The sequence below is a fragment of the Eurosta solidaginis genome, chromosome 5 (assembly GCF_040869045.1).
Source record: "Eurosta solidaginis isolate ZX-2024a chromosome 5, ASM4086904v1, whole genome shotgun sequence".
NCBI lineage: Eukaryota > Metazoa > Arthropoda > Insecta > Diptera > Tephritidae > Eurosta > Eurosta solidaginis.
Genome location: NC_090323.1, coordinates 218,606,091 through 218,625,840, shown reverse-complemented (window position 1 = coordinate 218,625,840; position 19,750 = coordinate 218,606,091). Strand labels below are relative to the sequence as shown.

The window sequence follows — 19,750 nt, the reverse complement described above, 5'->3', positions numbered from 1 at the left end:
TGTCTTTAGACTTTACAGCCGATGGAATCAGAGGCGAAACAGACTTAATGCCAGTAGCCTTTGGTTTGCTAAATTCTTCATCAGATTCATCAGAAGAATATCCTTGTGGAATGGGCTTAGTTGCATCAAGTGGAGATTTGGGTTTGTCTTCTGGTTTTGAGATTTTGTCTTCAGATTTTAGAGGCAATGGAATCAGAGGCGAAACAGACTTAGTGTCAGTTAGCTTTGGTTTGCCGAATTCTTCATCAGATTCATAAAAAGAATATCCTTGTGGAATGGGCTTAGTTGCGTCAAGTGGATATTTGGGTTTGTCTTCTGGTTTTGAGATTTTTTCTTTAGATTTTAGAGCCGATGGAATCAGAGGCGAAGCAGACTGAATGTCAGTAACCTTTGGTTTGCCCAGTTCGTCATCAGATTCATCAGAAGAATATCCTTGTGGAATGCGCTTAGTTGCGTCAAGTGGAGATTTGGGTTTGTCTTCTGGTTTTGAGATTTTGTCTTCAGACTTTACAGCCGATGGAGTCAGAGGCGAAACAAAATTGATGTCAGTAACCTTTGGTTTGCCGAATTCTTCATCGGATTCATCAGAAGAATATCCTTGTGGAATGGGCTTAGTTGCATCAAGTGGAGATTTGGGTTTGTCTTCTGGTTTTGAGATTTTGTCTTCAGACTTTACAGCCGATGGAATCAGAGGCGAAACAGACTTAATATCAGTAACCTTTGGTTTGCCGAATTCTTCATCAGATTGATCAGAAGAATATCCTTGTGGAATGGGCTTAGTTGCGTCAAGTGGAGATTTGGGTTTGTCTTCTGGTTTTGAGACTTTGTGTTCAGACTTTACAGCCGATGGAATCAGAGGCGAAACAGACTTAATGTCAGTTACCTTTGGTTTGCCGAATTCTTCATCAGTTTCATCAGAAGAATATCCTTGTGGAATGGGCTTAGTTGCGTCAAGTGGAGATTTGGGTTTATGTTTTGGTTTTGAGATTTTGTCTTCAGACTTTACAGCCGATGGAATCAGAGGCGAACCAGACTTAATATCAGTAACCTTTGGTTTGCCGAATTCTTCATCAGATTCATCAGAAGAATATTCTTGTGGAATGGGCTTAGTTGCGTCAAGTGGAGATTTGGGTTTGTCTTCTGGTTTTGAGATTTTGTCGTCAGATTTTACAGCCGATGGAATCAGAGGTGAAAAAGACTTAATGTCAGTAACCTTTGGTTTGCCGAATTCTTCATCAGATTCATCAGAAGAATATCCTTGTGGTATGGGTTTAGTTGCGTCAAGTGGAGATTTGGGTTTGTCTTCTGGTTTTGAGACTTTGTCTTCAGACTTTACAGCCGATGGAATCAGAGACGAAACAGACTTAATGTCAGTTACCTTTGGTTTGCCGAATTCTTCATCAGATTCGTCAGAAGAATATCCTTGTGGAATGGGCTTAGTTGCGTCAAGTGGAGATTTGGGTTTGTCTTCTTGTTTTGAGATTTTGTCTTCAGACTTTACAGCCGATGGAGTCAGAGTCGAAACAGACATAATGCTAGTAACCTTCGGTTTGCCGAATTCGTCGTCAGATTCATCAGAAGAATATCCTTGTGGAATGGGCTTAGTTGCGTCAAGTGAAAATTTGGGTTTGTCTTCTGGTTTTGAGATTTTGTCTTCAGACTTTAGAGCCGATGGAGTTAGAGGCGAAACAGACTTAATTACAGTAACCTTTGGTTTGCCGAATTCTTCATCAGATTCATCATAAGAATATCCTTGTGGAATGGGCTTAGTTGCGTCAAGTGGAGGTTTGGGTTTGTCTTCTGGTTTTGAGATTTTGTCTTCAGACTTTACAGCCGATGGAATCAGAGGCGAAACAGACTTAATATCAGTAACCTTTGGTTTGCCGAATTCTTCATCAGATTCATCAAAAGAATATACTTGTGGAATGGGCTCAGTTGTGTCAAGTGGAGATTTGGGTTTGTCTTCTGGTTTTGAGATTTGGTCTTCAGACTTTACAGCCGATGGAATCAGAGGCGAAACAGACTTAATGTCAGTAACCTTTGGTTTGCCGAATTCTTCATCAGATTCATCAGAAGAATATCTTTGTGGAATGGGCTTAGTTGCGTCAAGTGGAGATTTGGGTTTGTCTACTTGTTTTGTGATCTTGTCTTCAGACTTTACAGCCGATGGAGTCAGAGGCGAAACAGACTTAATGTCAGTAACCTTTGGTTTGCCGAATTCGTCATCAGATTCATCAGAATAATATCTTTGTGGAACGGGCTTTGTTGCGTCAAGTGGAGATTTGGGTTTGTCTTCTGGTTTTGAGACTTTGTCTTCAGACTTTGCAGCCGATGGAATCAGAGGCGAAAAAGACTTAATGTCAGTAACCTTTGGTTTGCCGAATTCTTCATCAGATTCATCAGAAGAATATCCTTGTAGAATGGGCTTAGTTGCGTCAAGTTGAAATTTGGGTTTGTATTCTGGTTTTGAGACTTTGTCTTCAGACTTTGCAGCCGATGGAATCAGAGGCGAAAAAGACTTAATGTCAGTAACCTTTGGTTTGCCGAATTCTTCATCAGATTCATCAGAAGAATATCCTTGTGGAATGGGCTTAGTTGCGTCAAGTGGAGATTTGGGTTTGTCTACTTGTTTTGAGATTTTGTCTTCAGACTTTACAGCCGATGGAGTCAGAGGCGAAACAGACTTAATGTCAGTAACCATTGGTTTGCCGAATTCGTCATCAGATGCATCAGAAGAATATACTTGTGGAATAGGCTTAGTTGCGTCAGGTGGAGATTTGGGTTTGTCTTCTGATTTTGAGATTTTGTCTTCAGACTTTAGAGCCGATGGAGTCAGGGGCGAAACAGACTTAATATCAGTAACCTTTGGTTTGCCGAATTCTTCATCAGATTCATCATTAGGATATCTTTCTGGAATGGGATTAGTTGCGTCAAGTGGAGATTTGGGTTTGTCTTCTGGTTTTGAGACTTTGTCTTCAGACTTTACAGCCGATGGAATCAGAGGCGAAAAAGACTTAATGTCAGTAACCTTTGGTTTGCCGAATTCATCATCAGATTCATCAGAAGAATATCCTTGTGGAATGGGCTTAGTTGCGTCAAGTGGAGATTTGGGTTTGTCTTCTGGTTTTGAGACTTTGTCTTCAGACTTTACAGCCGATGGAATCAGAGGCGAAACAGACTTAATGTAAGTTACCTTTGGTTTGCCGAATTCTTCATCATAGTCATCAGAAGAATATCTATGTGGAATAGGCTTAGTTGCGTCAAGTGGAGATTTGGGTTTGCCTTCTGGTTTTGAGACTTTGTCTTCAGACTTTACAGCCGATGGAATCAGAGGCGAAAAAGACTTAATGTCAGTAACCTTTGGTTTGCCGAATTCATGATCAGATTCATCAGAAGAATATCCTTGTGGAATGGGCTTAGTTGCGTCAAGTCGAGATTTGGGTTTGTCTACTTGTTTTGAGATTTTGTCTTCAGACTTTACAGCCGATGGAGTCAGAGGCGAAACAGACTTAATGTCAATAACCTTTGGTTTGCCGAATTCGTCATCAGATTCATCGGAAGAATATCCTTGTGGAATGGGCTTAGTTGCGTCAAGTGGAGATTTGGGTTTCTCTTCTGGTTTTGAGATTTTGTCTTCAGACTTTACAGCCGATGGAATCAGAGGCGAAACAGACTTAATATCAGTAACCTTTGCTTTGCTGAATTCTTCATCAGATTCATCAGAAGAATATCTTTGTGGAATGGGCTTAGTTGCGTCAAGTGGAGATTTGGGTTTGTCTACTTGTTTTGAGATTTTGTCTTCAGACTTTACAGCCGATGGAATCAGAGGCGAAACAGACTTAATGTCAATAACCTTTGGTTTGCCGAATTCGTCATCAGATTCATCAGAAGAATATCCTTGTGGAATGGGTTTAGTTGCATCAAGTCGAGATTTGGGTTTGTCTTCTGGTTTTGAGATTTTGTCTTCAGACTTTACAGCCGATGGAGTCAGAGGCGAAACAGACTTGATGTCAGTAACCTTTGGTTTGCCGAATTCGTCATCAGATTCATCAGAAGAATATCCTTGTGGAATGGGCTTAGTTGCGTCAATTGGATATTTGGGTTTGTCTTCTGGTTTTGAGATTTTGTATTCAGACTTTACAGCCGGAGGAATCAGAGGCGAAACAGACTTAATGTCAGTAACCTTTGGTTTGCCGAATTCTTCGTCAGATTCATCAGAAGAATATCCTTGTGGAATGGGCTTAGTTGCGTCAAGTGGAGATTTGGGTTTGTCTTCTGGTTTTGGGGTTTTGTCTTCGGACTGTACATCCGATGGAATCAGAGGCGAAACAGACTTAATGTCAGTAACCTTTGGTTTGCCGAATTCTGCATCAGATTCATCAGCAGAATATCCTTGTGGAATGGGCTTAGTTGCGTCAAGTGGAGATTTGGGATTGTATTCTGGTTTGGGGATTTTGTCTTCAGACTGTACAGCCGATGGAATCAGGGGCAAAACAGACTTAATGTCAGTAACCTTTGGTTTGCCGAATTCTTCATCAGATTTATCTGAAAAATATCCTCGTGGAAAGGGCTTAGTTGCGTCCAGTGGAGATTTGGGTTTGTCTTCTGGTTTTGAGATTTTGTATTCAGATTTTACAGCCGATGGAATCAGAGGCGAAACAGACTTAATGTCAGTAACCTTTGGTTTGCCGAATTCTTCGTCAGATTCATCAGAAGTATATCCTTGTGCAATGGGCTTAGTTCCGTCAAGTGGAGATTTGGGTTTGTCTTCTGGTTTTGGGATTTTGTCTTCAGATTTTAGAGCCGATGGAATCAGAGGCGAAACAGACTGAACGTCAGTAACCTTTGGTTTTCCGAATTCTTTTTCAGATTCATCAGCAGAATATCCTTGTGGAATGGGCTTAGTTGCATCAAGTGGAGATTTGGGTTTGTCTTCTGGTTTTGGGATTTTGTCTTCAGATTTTAGAGCCGATGGAATCAGAGGCGAAACAGACTTAATGTCAGTAACCTTTGGTTTGCCGAATTCTTCTTCAGATTCATCAGAAGAACATCCTTGTGGAATGGGCTTAGTTGCGTCAAGTGGAGATTTGATTTTGTCTTCTGGTTTCGAGATTTTTCCTTCAGACTTTGCAGCCGATGGAATCAGAGGCGAAACAGACTTAATGTCAATTACCTTTGGTTTGCCGAATTCTTCATCAGATTCGTCAGAAGAATATCCTTGTGGAATGGGTTTTGTTGCCTCAAGTGGAGATTTGGGTTTGTCTTCTGGTTTTGAGATTTTGTCTTCAGACTTTGCAGCCGATGGAATCAGACACGAAACAGACTTAGTGTCAATTACCTTTGATTTGCCGAATTCTTCAACAGATTCGTCAGAAGAATATCCTTGTGGAATGGGCTTAGTTGCGTCAAGTGGAGATTTGGGTTTGCCTTCTGGTTTTGAGATTTTGTCTTCAGACTTTACAGCCGATGGAATCAGATGCGAAACAGACTTAATATCAGTAACCTTTGGTTTGCCGAATTCTTCATCAGATTCATTATAAGAATATCCTTGTGGAATGGGCTTAGTTGCGTCACGTGGAGATTTGGGTTTGTCTTCTGGTTTTGAGGTTTTGTCTCCAGACTTTACAGCCGATGGAATCTGAGGTGAAACAGAATTAATGACAGTAACCTTTAGTTTGCCGAATTCTTCATCAGATTCATCAGAAGAATATCCTTGTCGAATAGGCCCAGTTGCGTCAAGTGGAGATTTGGGTTTGCCTTTTGGTTTTGAGATTTTGTCTACAGACTTTACAGCCGATGGAATCAGAGACGAAACAGACTTAATGTCGGTAACCTTTGGTTTGCCAAATTCTTCATCAGATTCATCAGAAGAATATCCTTGTGGAATGGGCTTAGTTTTGTCAAGTGGAGATTTGGGTTTGTCTTCTGGTTTTGAGATTTTGTCTTCAGACTTTACAGCCGATGGAATCAGAGGTGAATTAGACTTAATGTCAGTTACCATTGGTTTGCCGAATTCCTCATCAAATTCATCAGAAGAATATCCTTGAGGAATGGACTTAGTTGCGTCAAGTGGGGATTTGAGTTTGTCTTCTGGTTTTGAGATTTTGTTTTCAGACTTTACAGCCGATGAAATCAGAGGCGAAACAAACTTAATCTCAGTAACCTTTGGTTTGCCGAATTCTTCATCAGATAAATTAGAAGTATATCCTTGTGGAATGGGCTTAGTTGCGTCAAGTGGAGATTTGGGTTTGTCTTCTGGTTTAGAGGTTTTTTCATCAGACTTTAGAGCCGATGGAATCAGAGGTGGAACAGACTTAATGTCAGTAGCCTTGGGTTTGCCGAATTCTTCATCAGTAGTATATTCTTGTGGAATGGGCTTAGTTACGTCAAGTAACTTTGCAGTCTTTTCACTAAATGTATGTTCTGTTATGGTTATTGTAGTTTTCTCTTTATGTTCTTCATATTCTTGTCTAATATTCATTACATTTTCGGAAGCTTCTTCATATTTTTGTATGCAGTCTTTTTGTAATATATCGTAAGGAACTTGAGTCTTTTTAGCTGTGTTTGTATCTTCTGTTTTAGTTTGTTCTGTTTTAACAGATATTTCTGAAGGCACAGTTGGTTTAGTTGCAGGCATTATAGATTCAGAAGCAATAGTTTTGAGGGCTTTTGAATCTATATGTTTTGTAATTATTTGCTGTTCTAAGGTTTGTTTTGTGTTTTGTAAATTGGCTATTTCTTGTTGTTCTATTTCACGTATGTTCTGTTCAAATATTTTCTGTTCTAAAGTTGGCTGTGTTTCTGTTGGTTCTTTGGAAGTTTCTGCGTGTAAACTAATTTTGCTGATCTCTGTTTTTGTTTTATTTTGTTCCGATAGTGTGTTTGTCATACTCTCGCAAATATTAATTTCATGCATTTGCGTTAAGTGTTTGTTAGTAGTTTGTGTTTCGGTAATGTCTACTACCTTTCTCTCAGTTTTATCAACAGTTTTTTTGTCTTCATATGGAGTATTTATGTTGTCTATCACACATTTTGCTTCGCTTGGAAATTGATTTGTATCACATATCGTTGCATTATCTACCGTTTCTATACAAGAAGCTAATTTAACTTCTTCTAGGTTCTTAGTCACTAACTGTTCTTTATTGTCTTTTAGTCTCTCTATGTTCATGTCGTATTGTATATGTTTCTGGGTTGCTTCATCAACACCAACTTCATCAACTTTTTGAGTTAACAATTTTGGAATGTCTTTGACTGTTTTCGTGTGTATATCGCTTTTAGTCGCTGCTGTGAACTTCTGTTCCTTTGGTATCTCATCTGCTATGAGTTGCTGGTCTTGGAATTGAATGATGTTTTCCAAAGTTTCTGTTGTGATCTTTGGTTCTTTTATCACGGCATACCTAACTTGATTGTCTTCTGTTTGTTTGTCGCTTAATACTGCCGGAATTTCTTCTGTTATCTCGGATACTTTTTTCTTATCTATTAACGTTTCGATGACCTGTACTTCTTCCAATGGCATAGTACTATCTACTTTTTCTGCAACTATTTCAACAATATTTGCTGTTTGCAATGGCGCTAAAGTTCCTGCTAAACTTTCTATTACTACATCAGTTTCACTTAATACAAATTTGTCTATATCTGCTATATCTCTAGCCTCTCTCTCATCATCACGTACAGCGCTACGTTTACGTACATGATAGGGTGACGTTTCCTGGGAAGACATTGCCAAACGTTGCTCATATGTTTTAACGACATCTTTAACATTTGGTAGACTTTCAATTAAATCACTATCTTCACTGACTGTTAAAATCGAATCACGAGTTATTTCCTTAAAAGATGCTTGCTTTTGCAAGAAATCTAAATCACTTGCTATAGCTCTCTTAGCTACCTGTTCTAAATCATTGTCGCTGTCAAGTGCTTTCAGACTTATTTCGCTATGCTCATCATCTTCTTTAGCCACATCAAACATTTTACGCTTCAGGCATACTTTTTCGCATATTTCCTCTTTAGGTATATCAGCATCACTTAAACGCTTTTCGAGCGCCTCAATTGGCGTAAGTTTTACTTCTACAGCTGGTGGTTCATGTGATATCAATTTTTCTAACTCTACATCGACTGCTGTTAAAATTTGCTTCTCTAATGCCTCTTCATCGATTTTAGCTGGCGAGGCTGCACGTGGTCGCACCTTAAAAGGTGGCGCTTCCACAGCATAATCATGCATTATTTGACCTTCGAAATTTTTAACTTTTTCCCTAACAGCGGGTGGTTTCTCGCCAAGATCTGCTAAGGATTTTTGTTGTTTGCTTAACATAACTGGCAATGCACTTTTAAATTTATTATTTTCTAATTGTAAAATTTTTTCTTTAACACCACCTTGACTTTTTAGTTTTTCCACATTAGACCCAACGTCATCATCGTCATCTGTAGTAGTGATTTCAGTTGTTTGTGATTTTTCTGTGTGCTCATGATGATCAAATGTTTTTTGTAACGGTTTATCATCATAACGTGTTGCGGTATCGTGCTTATGTGCCATTTCTGTTCTTGTTACAGCCGTTGTTATGGTTGTCTTAATTTGACTACCACCACTCATTTGACTAAATGAGGTAGTGTCACTGAGATTATCATAATTATCATCTTGTTTCTCATCGTTTGCTGTTCGTAAAATGTTCGTTGCATCGTGCGACTTCTGGCGTTCACTTGTAATCTTGGCAAAGCTACTAGATTTAACATTTTGAATGCTGAAGTGCTCTGTAGTTCATATTGTTTTATATTTTGTTTTTTATTTTATAATTTTTTTGTTGTTGTTGTAACAAGTTTTATTATTTTAAATTATTTTTGAAATTTGTTTTTCAGTTGTTGTTTTCCAGTTAAAAGGCAGTTTATGAAAGAATATACGATGTAAAATAACAAGTACAATTAACACTTAAGGGTTAATACCATGAAAATCGATTTTATAAATCAATTGCTCAATTTAGTTTATGCTTTAGTAGTGGTGTTATTTTGTAGTAGTGGTGGTAGTTTAGTTGACAACATGCATTATTGTATACATACATACATACATATGTGAGAAGTGATGGTGTTGATTCATTCGTATGTAAGTAATGTAAAATTTTTATTTTTTATGTAGTCACCAAGTTGCACATGTGATTTATATGGTGATGTGTGGTTAGCAACAAAACGATAAAAGATTTACAATGATACGACCAGCTATATTGCTATTAACTTAAATTTCTTAAAGCTCTCGCATAGCCACTTTTATTTTACATGTTATGCTATACATACATATGTACATACAGTGCCTCACAGTCTTAATTTCTGTTTTATTTCTTTGCAACAACAATCAGTGATGGATAGCCTACGGAGCTATTCGTCTACGGCGGCAAAGGAATTGGTAAAGCGCTTACACCAGCTTCCTTACAAAACAAGGTCGAACGAGTGCATGCCTGATAATTGGAATCTCAGTGTTCTTTGCCCAGTCTACAAGAAGAGGGATCTTGCAAACTGTGTAAACTATAGCGGAATCAAACTTCTTAGTATCACATATTAGGTCCTCTCAAGAGTATTGTGCGAAAGATTGAAACCCACCGTGAATAGGCTGATTTTACTTTATCATTGTGGTCTAAGACCTTGTAAATCTATCGTCGACCAGATTTTCACTATGCGTCAAATCTTGGAAAAAATCGCGAAACCAGAATTTACACACATCACATCTACGTCGATTTTAAAGCCACCTTCAACAGCACGAAAAAAGCTGCCTGTATACCGCTATGTCTGAACTTGTTTGCCCCGTAAAATGTATATGGCTATGCTATAAATCATGCTCTACAAGTCACTTATTGTACCCGTTGTGCTATATGGTCCAGAAGCGTGGATCATAACAGAATCAGGCCAATTGGCTTTGCAGGTGTTTGATAAAAACGTTCTTTGAAAGATTTACGCACTTCTACAACGAGTCGGCGACGGCGAATACCGTAAAAGATTTAATAATATGCTGCACGAACCTTACGCAGACATCAACATAGCCAATCGAATTAAAACACAGCGACTACGCTGCTCCGCCTAAGAAAGTACTTTTATCGATACCCACCTACGGAAGTAGAGAAAGAACGCAGCCTCCACTTGGATGCAAGGACTAGGTGGAAAATGATTTGAATTCTCCTGGTGTTACCAATTGGCGACACCTAGTCGTCACGTCACGGTCCTCCTGGCTTCAGTTCGGAATGATTTTGGCGACTCGCTCGCGATCTTCCCGGAGTCGTTTCGTGATCACTTTGGGGTCATTTGTGGGTTCATTTTTCGGTCATTTCGGTATGACTTTGAAGACTCTCGAAAAATATCGTAATATTATATTCTATCGCTATCATGCCATATTTGATTCCTATCGCAATCTGTTCTGTCCTGCATGTTGCTTTTACAAGCTAATGTCGATGTTTCACATCTGCCAAGCGTGTCGTGATGGTACACCTTTTTTTCATCACATTAATCTGGGTTTTCCATGCTGAGTCAGAACTTGTCTACTTTTATACATTACACTGAAATTATTGCACAATTTAATGAATTATTGTACAATGTATTTAATAAACATTTTTTTTTAATATTTCCTGAAAATTAATGTAAGACTTTTATATCTCATTTGAACTGTGAACGACTGTATGTACGGTGTTAGTACGATTATGAGTATCGATACTGTATGTAAAGACAATATGCTATACGAGGTCGTGGATTGTATAAGAAAATATGTAGCAATGTAGCTTTTTATCGTATATATTGTATTCGAGATAAGCCGTTACTTAAAATTAGTTTTATTTATATATTTAATATTTGGTATAAAGAAACTGTGTTTAGAACGTTTGCATTTTCAAATGTACATAATTATGTAGTTATTTAAATGGCGCAGAAAATGAAAGTAACAAATCGTGTATACTGGACGCGTTGAGTTAAAAAAAATAAAATTTTTTAATTTCCAATATTTTTAGCTCTTATCCAACCACGACTTCATATAACATACATATATTGCTATATATACAGTTATGTATGCATTTACGACATTAAAATCTTTACAAGCCCTTGCAATGCCAAATATAACTTTAAAAGCATAAAATAATTTAGTAGTAAATAAAGACAAGTGCATTTTTTATAAAAAAAAAATTTATTTTTTTTTAACACTGAATGCATAAATAAAAATTCGCGTTAATGCTTACGTGATTATTTTGGAGCGCTGTACATTAAAACAAATTTAAAATCTAACAAAAGGGAATTTATGTCTATATAAATCCGTGATATTTGCTGCATTTAAACTAAATATACACAACACAAAAGCAAAGCCATAATAAACAAAAAAAATTAATATTAAAAATTCAAAAAAAAAAAAAAAAAATTATTTTTAATTTTTGATTTGAATAAATATGGAAATATTTTTTGCTATTCTCCATTTTTTATTTTTATTTTAATCTAATTTTATATTAATCAAAAAATTTATAAAAACTGTGTATGGACTGCCAACGTTCTTTACATAATCACTTTAAAACTTTTATGACAAGTCTGTTTTGGTGATCCATTAAACTTAGTGAAATAGTGATCGTGGATGGTCTTTACTACATTGACCAGATGAATCGACTGGATGCAGGAAGATAAATTAACAATGGGTGTTTGAATGAGGCTACGAAATTACGGGACAGGGGCACGTCGCGGGATTCAAGGGGTTGATAAGCGCAATACAAAGCTTTATTGCTTCAAAGTTTCTGCAACCCAATTGTCAACTCACCTATGTATGCGAGGGGAATCCTGTTAGAAATATGAATGTATCATATATATATTTAGCAGGCGAGGCTCTGGCGACCCCAAATTCCTCATGGAACTTTGTGGTGAGGGCGGGATAGTCTAGAAGGTTTAATGTGGTCATATAAATCGTTCCCGAGGTTTTCGCGCTAGTACCTTAATGGTGCTTTGTTACCAGAACATACCGGATCTATATCCGGCAAAAGACCATCAACATCGATAACACTTCCCAAAACCTTCGGGGAATGTCTATGTCGTTAATACAATAACAACAACAACAGGGACACGCCGCAGGGCAGGGTATTTTCACCTGTGCTGTGGACGCTGGGCATCAAGCAATCACCTAGGCAGTTCGATGAGAGCCCGTCAAACTTTCGGCTTACGCAGATGACTTTGCAGTTATCACACGTGCAAAGTGCCTTAAAACAATTAACACTTTGAAGGATCGGGCGCTTCGTTATATATGTAAATACCTGGGCATCTAATATCGGGTTGACCGCCAATGCGGAGAAGACAGATATGGTCTTATTTACTAAGAAGTACAAGGCCTCAAATTACAACAGGCCTAAATTAGGAGGGGTGACCTTGTACAAAATATCTAGGAATCATTCTACACAGTAAGTTGTAGTGGAAAGTCAACTTGAAAGAGAGAGTGAAAAAAGCCGCGATGGCGCTTTATGCATGTAAATGAAAGCTGGCATGATCGTCATCACTCTTTCATTGGGTATTTACAGCGATTGTAAAACGCCTACTCAAAAAACGACGTGCCTCAAAAAATTAAAGGGGATGTGCAGGCTTTCAATGCTTAGCATAATGACAGATCTCAAAACAAACAGCTGGGCTGTATGTCGTTCTGCTCACTCCAACTGTAGATGTGGTGGTGGAGAACATAGCGTTAACAATAGCAACGAGGCTCAATGCCATGGGATAGCTTGAGCGCGAACCATACAGCCATATTAGTATAGCATAATCGAATATTGGATGGACAGACTAACTGATTTCGTAACTACGCTTCGGAGGGGCTCTTAGAGCCCCAATAGCACAATAGACAATAACTAAAGGGGCAGAAAAACTGGAGGAAAATAGCCTAAACTTAAACTTAATTTTTATATAGACAGGCAAGCAGCACTTAAAGCAATAATCTCGCATAGCACATCCTTTGAAAGTATGTTCGATTGTAAGTAAGCAATCTCTGGAATGTTACTCTTATTATTAAAGATAGGGTACCGTAGACTTCTTATTGGTGTTCTCACAGGACACTGCCTTCTGGTGTCACATGCTTTTAAATTAGGTCTAGTCAGTGATAGCAGATGAAGAAAGTGCAGGTTGGAGAAGCAAACGCTCGAGCACGTTTTATTATCGGGCCCTGCCCGCGCCAGGCTAAAATTCCAGCTATTAGGAATGGCACAGCTATAGAAGCAACAAGTAGCGTAGGTTTTAGAAAGTATCAAGTATTTGCCAAGAGGACGGAGTTATTTTATAACATAGATCCTAGTTACTGATAGGGTATTTCAGTTTGGTTGTTAAGCAAACTTCTTGTAACACTATGGTGACATTTAGTCCATTTGAGATGCTCACGTACCAGCCAGTTCAAACTTGTCGTAACATTTATTTATGTTGAGTTTTTCAATTTTTAAGAAAATTATAGGTTTAAAAAATGCAATGCGGCATGAAAATAAAAATTTTTTTTCTGCAGGGCGGATTCCTTAATGGGACGTCACAATAGACTCATTTGAAAACGTCCAGCCTGATTATGTATGATGTAACCAGAACCAACTATATCTTTAACTTTCAAATACATATGTGTAGATCTTTTGCTCGTGGAAATGACGGCTACTTAATTTAAAAAAAATGTTTATTTTAAAATTTAATACAATTTATTTAAGTTTTCTTCTTTTTTGATCCTGCTTTGAGTATCTTGTTTTTTCTTCTTCGTGTAAATCAAAGTTCATAAAAATTTGAAGAATTCAATAATGTATGTGAACCACAGAGACCCTCAGTGCTTTCTCGAGTTATTTGGTTTTGTTCAACGACACTAACATTAAGACCTCATATCTTTCATGAATGGAGCTAAGCAATAATGTGATGAAATTTTAAAAATACATGAAATCTGAACATCTGTATAGGGCAGATATTATAAATATATCTTTTTTTAAACAACAGTTGATGCCTTGCAGGTAAGCACCCTTTAAAATTTCTTTAAAAAAAATTACGAAAAACCTCTTATCTGAACAACCGGCTGTATGGTATATATGTTATATGTATAAGCGATCTTTAACAATTTTTCAGATAATACATTGTGTCATATATATAAGCAAAGCTTCTAGCTCAAAAAATGGGGAAGAAATGAAGAAACCCCTATTATAAGAACAACAAGTTGTATGAGCTTTGAGGCCGATCTTTTCAGACAACGATGGATGACGTAAACGTATGCACTTGGTGAAATTTGATGCTTCCAGCTATTGAAACGAGGAAGAAATGACGAAAACCTTGAAAAATCCGTTATAAGTGATATATATTATATATGTATATGACCTATGCTAATAATTTTTTCAACCAACAATGCTTGCCATACACGTAAGTATCTGGTGAAAATTTAAGCTTCTGTAAAAATGGGGAAGGGGCGAAAATCCTCATATCTTAAAAATCGGTTGTAGTGGAGATATATGTCATAGTGGTTCGATACGGTCGGTTCCAACAACCGGACACCAAAAATACCAACTCACCAATTTTAATCAAGATATCTCAAAAATTTAGGGACTAGCTTGCTTTCAAACAGACAGTCTAACAATCGGACATTGGTAAATCAAATGAGCTTGTCATACTGATCATTTTCTTTCAATTATTGGTGGGTATATCACTTCTCCTTTAAGGACCTATAATTTTCGATTTCTGACCAAACTTAATATACCATTTTCGTTCCCATGAAAGGTATAAAAATATTATGTTCGAGGTTGTTGTTGCTCTATTACCTGTACTTCGCCCGATTCAAAAAGTGCGACCACTCACAAATTTTCATCAAATGATTCATCCAAGCCGCACACCCTACGAGTTTAAGTATTTAAGTAACAAGCAAAATAATATACAGTGCTAATGCCGATTTGTGATATATAGTATCTTTATTCAACTGTACACTCAATTCTTGAGTTAAGCGCGGTATCCACATGGCAAGAAATGAAAAATTCAATTGAAAAAATTAAAAAAAACACGCATAAGAAATGCTCAAGAAAAACTTGGTATGTCAAGTAGTAACCAAATCTCAAGAAAACTGTTACGCTTTTTGCTACCTTTTCCCAGCGATTTTTTAGCAAACGTGCACAGGAGCGCCCTTTTCGCTTGGAAGTATATGTGCATGTTATTATAACTTGAGCAACGACCCAGTAAGAACACAGTCGGTTAAATACCAGGTTATAACATTTTTTATACTAATGAGTTTTTGGAATTGAATTTGCAATTCTATTTGTGCACAAGTGATCTTTTTCTCCTGTTTAGTGCACCCTCTTTAGCTTAAGTGGATTTTCAATACGAATATGTTATTTTTAATACATTTCCTTCTAACGCTCTACTGAATCTAACTTTCGTCGCTTTCGTCTTGACGTCGCTTTATATAGCGTAATGTCAAAATTACATACTTGGTTGCTACTTTTTTACACGCAAAAAATACATATATGTGACCTGGAATCATGAAACGACCCTATTGTGCGAAAACAAGTTTTCGAGAAAAACGCTTGACTCTGTGTAGCGGCTGGCCGTTGTGAACGAATTTTGTAATTAAAGATTAATTAACTTCCCGAAAACCACAAGCTTGAAACTTGGAATATACTTCAGAACCTGTTGACAATGCAATAATAAGAAAAAAAACTGCGATAGGTGGCACATGGATCGAAATATTTCAAAAAATCGTATTTCTGGTCCGATTTGGCTTTAAATTCGATTTGTGAAAAAACTAAGAAAGTTGGGAAACTGCGGGTTATTCCATTGGAAAGGGCATTAAATTTCCTATAAGAATCACTCAAAAAGTGAAGAACGGTATTTTCGCACAATAGGGTCGTTTCATGATTCCAGGCCACATATGATGAAACAAAACCTATAAAAAAGGCACATTTTGATCCCGAACTCCTCAGATTTTGACGATATTTTGCATAAAGGTAAACTTGACCTATACAAACACCACCTCGTTTTTAGAAATTGCATTTTTGAAAAATTATGGGCGTGGCAAGATGTCAAAGTTGTGAAAAATGCGTGAAAAATTACGGTAATAGGTACTTTTGAGCTGTGATAACTATGGAATGGCTCGACCGATTTCCAAGATATTGGTACCATTGGAAAGGTATTCGGATCGGCTTTCGAAAACATACACTCTAAAAATTTTTTATTACACTGAATTTTTTTTTTATTAAATTTTAAATTTGGAAAAAACTTCAAAGGCCAAGCGTTTTAAAATAGAATATATTTTTTTAGAAAGGTCTATTTAATATATATAACATATCCAAAAACTAAAATGGCGTATTTTTTCTTTCTTTATTTTTTTTTTTTTTAATTTTTAAGTAAATGCATCTCTTTATATTGTTACGAATATTAGCAACACTAAGGGATACTGCCATCTATAAGGCGATGCTAAGCAGCGCCTTGTATGCATATCCATAAATCAATCATTATGTATCTACATAAACGAATCAATAATTATGTCTACACATACATATGTACGTACACGCAGCGGAGAAGCAACGCACAAATACATGCAGATATCTTATCTGAGATATGCAATTATAATTGTGGAAGTGTCGCTCACAAACACACGCGCATATGAGGGCTATATACGTACATCTGTAGTTATAATTATAGCCGATAACCAATTAGTAGATTCTAGAACAGAAGCGCCTAGAAGATGCAACGAGGAAATCAAAGAGTATAAAAGGCCGCAACAGTAGAGGCGCTAGATTCAGTTTTGATTAAGCACGCTATCTGCCGAGCAATAGTAGAGTTATGTATTGTGAAGTACTTTAATAAAGACCATTTTGCATTATTAAATATTGGAGTCATTTATTCAACAGTTTAGTGATTCGAACTTAGCAGAAGGTTGCAAATAAGAGGATTTGCAGTAAATTCGTTACAATATTTTGATATCATGGTAATTTTGAGCTGTCATAACTATGGAATGGCTCAACCGATTTCCAAGGTCTTGGTACCATTGGAAAGGTATTCTAATCTAAATCGTATACTGAGAAAATTTTCGCTACACTGAAAAGTATTTTTTTTTTTTTTTGTTTTTAAATGCTTGATCTTTGTAATTTTTCCAAGTTTAGTTTTTACAAAATTTAAAAAGAATGGGTTTTCAGCGAAATAAAAATTCTTGCAGGCCTATTTTAATACCTTTCTAATGGTGCCAAGATCTTTAAATCGGTGCAGCCATTCTGTAGTTATCACAGCTCAAAAGTACTATGATATCAAAATATAGAGAGATGAATTTACTAAAAAAATTTTTATAGGAAAAGAAAAAAAACGCCATTTCAGTTTTTGGATATGTTATATATATTAAATAGACCTTTGTAATAAAAATATATTGTTTTTGTTTTTATCGGCCTATTGGTAAATGATTCAAGGTTCGATTCGAGCTCAAGGCCAGAACAATAATTTTTTTTTCTTTTCTAATGATAATTAATAAAGAATTAAAATTGAAACACCTTATAGTCGTTTATGTCGTATATATAAACGACTATGAGGTGTTTCAATTTTAATTCTTTATTGTGTGAGTCGTTTACCGCTCTATATTAATTATTTACTAATGATAATTATTGTTATTTTTTTTTTTTTTTTTGTTCTGGCCTTGAGCTCGAATCGAACCTTGAATCAATAAAAATAAATTTTATTTTAAAACGCTTGGCCTTTGAAGTTTTTTCAAGTTTAAAATTTTATTTTAGAGAAAAAATCTTTTCAGAGTATTAAAAATTTTGTACAATGTATGTGTTCGAAAGCCGATCTGAGTACCTTTCATACCATTTGAAATCGGTTTGGGCCATTCCGTAGTTATCACAACTCAACCTGACACCTTGCCACGCCCACAATTTTTCAAAAATGCAATTTCTAAAAATGAGGTTGTATTTGTATAGGTAAAGTGTACCTGTATGCAAAATTTCATCAAAATCTGAGGGAGTCGGGTTCAATGCATATCGGTTTTGATATGAAATTCATCATATACGAAATTTTTCTTGAATGTTTTCCTATGATGTGGTTACCGCACTTCAAGTAAGAATTTATTTAAAAGTTTTTCTTATACACAATTTTATATTAGTGGATACAAAACATATGTATAAAATGTATGTACATATGCATTTCATACCAAATTGAATAAATTAGCTTGAAGTAGTTGGATTGCTAGAAATGTTTTATTTTCATTTAAAATTGCAAACGTTTAACAATTTTAGATTTATAAAAAATATTCCTTACATAATTATGCCTAAATATCTTCTAAGCCTAATAAAACCATTACACACTGTTCATTGTTATTTTGTTATTTTTGTAAATAATTTTCCACATTATTCTCGTATAACAGCAGACCACAGGGACTCCGACATGTTTCAAACTTACCGTACGAAATTATTAATTTTTTATTTCTTCAAATATGTTATAATTATAGTATATTTATATACTTTTACTCATTCATTTTCAGCTCTATTAAATAAACGAACAAATCGTTAAACATATCTGTAATGCCAGCAATAACGCATTACTAAATTTTAGTAAATATGTATTAAAAATTTATAAGGTATTTTTTTTTTTTTAATTAGGAATTACAATTTTTTTTTTTAATATAATAACTACATTGGAAATAACTCAAAATCGTAACATCCGAGCTTGCTTGTTTTTGTATTGTTTTACGTTTTTGTTTTTAGTGTTTTAAAAGCGTTGTTGTGTTATGTATTAATTATTATTTGGTTGTATATTTAAATATCAATATACAGCTTACGCCAAATAAGAAACGTTCACGCGAAAATCAAATGCCTTTCTATAAGTGATTTGTCAATTTTATTTAGCAAGAAAGAAAACCCGTATTTACCCTCAAATTTTTTTAAATTTAATTAGCGTATGAACAACGAAATATGTATGCATGTGTGTATGTAGAAAGCTTTGGAAGGGTGCGTAGTGCAAAAAACAATTTGCTGCGCAAGTACCCCCGCCCTCCCCCTCCCCACCCAACGTTCAAGAACAAATTGAATACAACATATGGACAGCATATACATATGTATATATGCACATATATAAAGTATTTACTTAGGTAAACATAAGGCTAGAACAAATAAATGTGCTTTTGAACCTCAAAAGATTAACGTTTTAAAAGTCTGCAAAAGCAACCAAAGGTAGACTTTGTCAATTTACTTACTGCATGTATTAATGCATGTATACAAAATGATTTTTAAATATACATATGTATATGTATATTAGGAAGGGTCAAATTTGTTTCGGCAAAAATTTTATATGAGTCCAATAATTGGCGGCCGCCGTTATGAGTGAAGAGAGAATTCGCCCAGTGGTTGAAATTCAAGCACTACAGATCGCACTATACCCTTAGCTTTCCTTTCCTTTCGTTTCATTTCCTTTCCTTTCTTTTCCTTATCTTTCCTTTCGTTTCGTATCCTTTGCTTTCCTTTAATTTCCTTTCCTCTATTTTCATTTCCTAACCTTTCCTTTCCCTTCCTTTAATTTCTGTTCCTTTCCTTTCTTTCCTTTCCTTTCCTTTCCTTACCTTAACTTCCCTTTCCGGTCCTTTTTTCGTTTCCTTTCCTATGTCTTATGTTATTTAAATTTTTTAATTATTTTATTCTCTGGTTTTATTTTTTTTATTTTGCATTTCAAGAAAAAATTCATCATCACAATAAAAATGGAACTAAAATTTTTGTTAGGCCTTGAACTCGATTCGAACCCGCGTTCTCACCAAACAGTAGGCCGATTAAGCAACAAAAATATTTTTATTTTA

The 19,750-nt window shown here is 36.0% G+C and overlaps 3 protein-coding genes across 13 annotated transcripts in view; all 3 read right to left on the bottom strand.

Moving 5' to 3' along the window:
- Window positions 1-18,943, bottom strand: part of LOC137252516 (uncharacterized) — a 60,622-nt gene extending 41,679 nt beyond the window's left edge. Inside the window, exon 1 of one of the 3 annotated variants that reach the window (XM_067788365.1) lies at window positions 18,655-18,943. The gene's annotated coding sequence lies outside the window, so the exon portion shown is untranslated. Of the gene's footprint in view, window positions 1-18,597 lie in introns of all 3 variants that reach the window. The other 2 variants (XM_067788366.1, XM_067788363.1) reach the window with 2 other exon arrangements.
- Ank2 (Ankyrin 2) overlaps window positions 1-19,750 on the bottom strand; it is a 278,001-nt gene that overhangs the window by 75,778 nt on the left and 182,473 nt on the right. Inside the window, exon 18 of one of the 9 annotated variants that reach the window (XM_067788348.1) lies at window positions 11,275-11,294. The exons of the other annotated variants lie outside the window; for them this stretch is intronic. Coding sequence (XP_067644449.1) covers window positions 11,290-11,294 — 5 coding nt within the window. The 3' untranslated portion in view covers window positions 11,275-11,289. Of the gene's footprint in view, window positions 1-11,274; window positions 11,295-19,750 lie in introns of those variants that run through there. 9 annotated transcript variants of the gene reach the window in all.
- On the bottom strand, window positions 5,803-18,700 carry LOC137252979 (uncharacterized). The gene is made up of 3 exons (XM_067789169.1): window positions 18,364-18,700; window positions 5,952-8,745; window positions 5,803-5,833 (listed from the first exon to the last, which is right to left on the bottom strand). Exons 2-3 carry the CDS (start codon window positions 8,585-8,587, stop codon window positions 5,803-5,805), a joined length of 2,667 nt encoding a protein of 888 aa, XP_067645270.1. The 5' UTR covers window positions 8,588-8,745; window positions 18,364-18,700.

What these genes read in the sequence shown, in the direction of transcription:
- LOC137252979 (XM_067789169.1), bottom strand. Translation starts at nt 8,587, where the DNA reads ATGAGTGGTGGTAGTCAAATTAAGACAACCATAACAACGGCTGTAACA. An exon ending in CTGATTCCATCGGCTGTAAA is followed by an intron (nt 5,834 to 5,951) that starts GTCTGAAGACAA and finishes GGCAAACCAAAG; the next exon opens with GTTACCGACATTAAGTCTGT.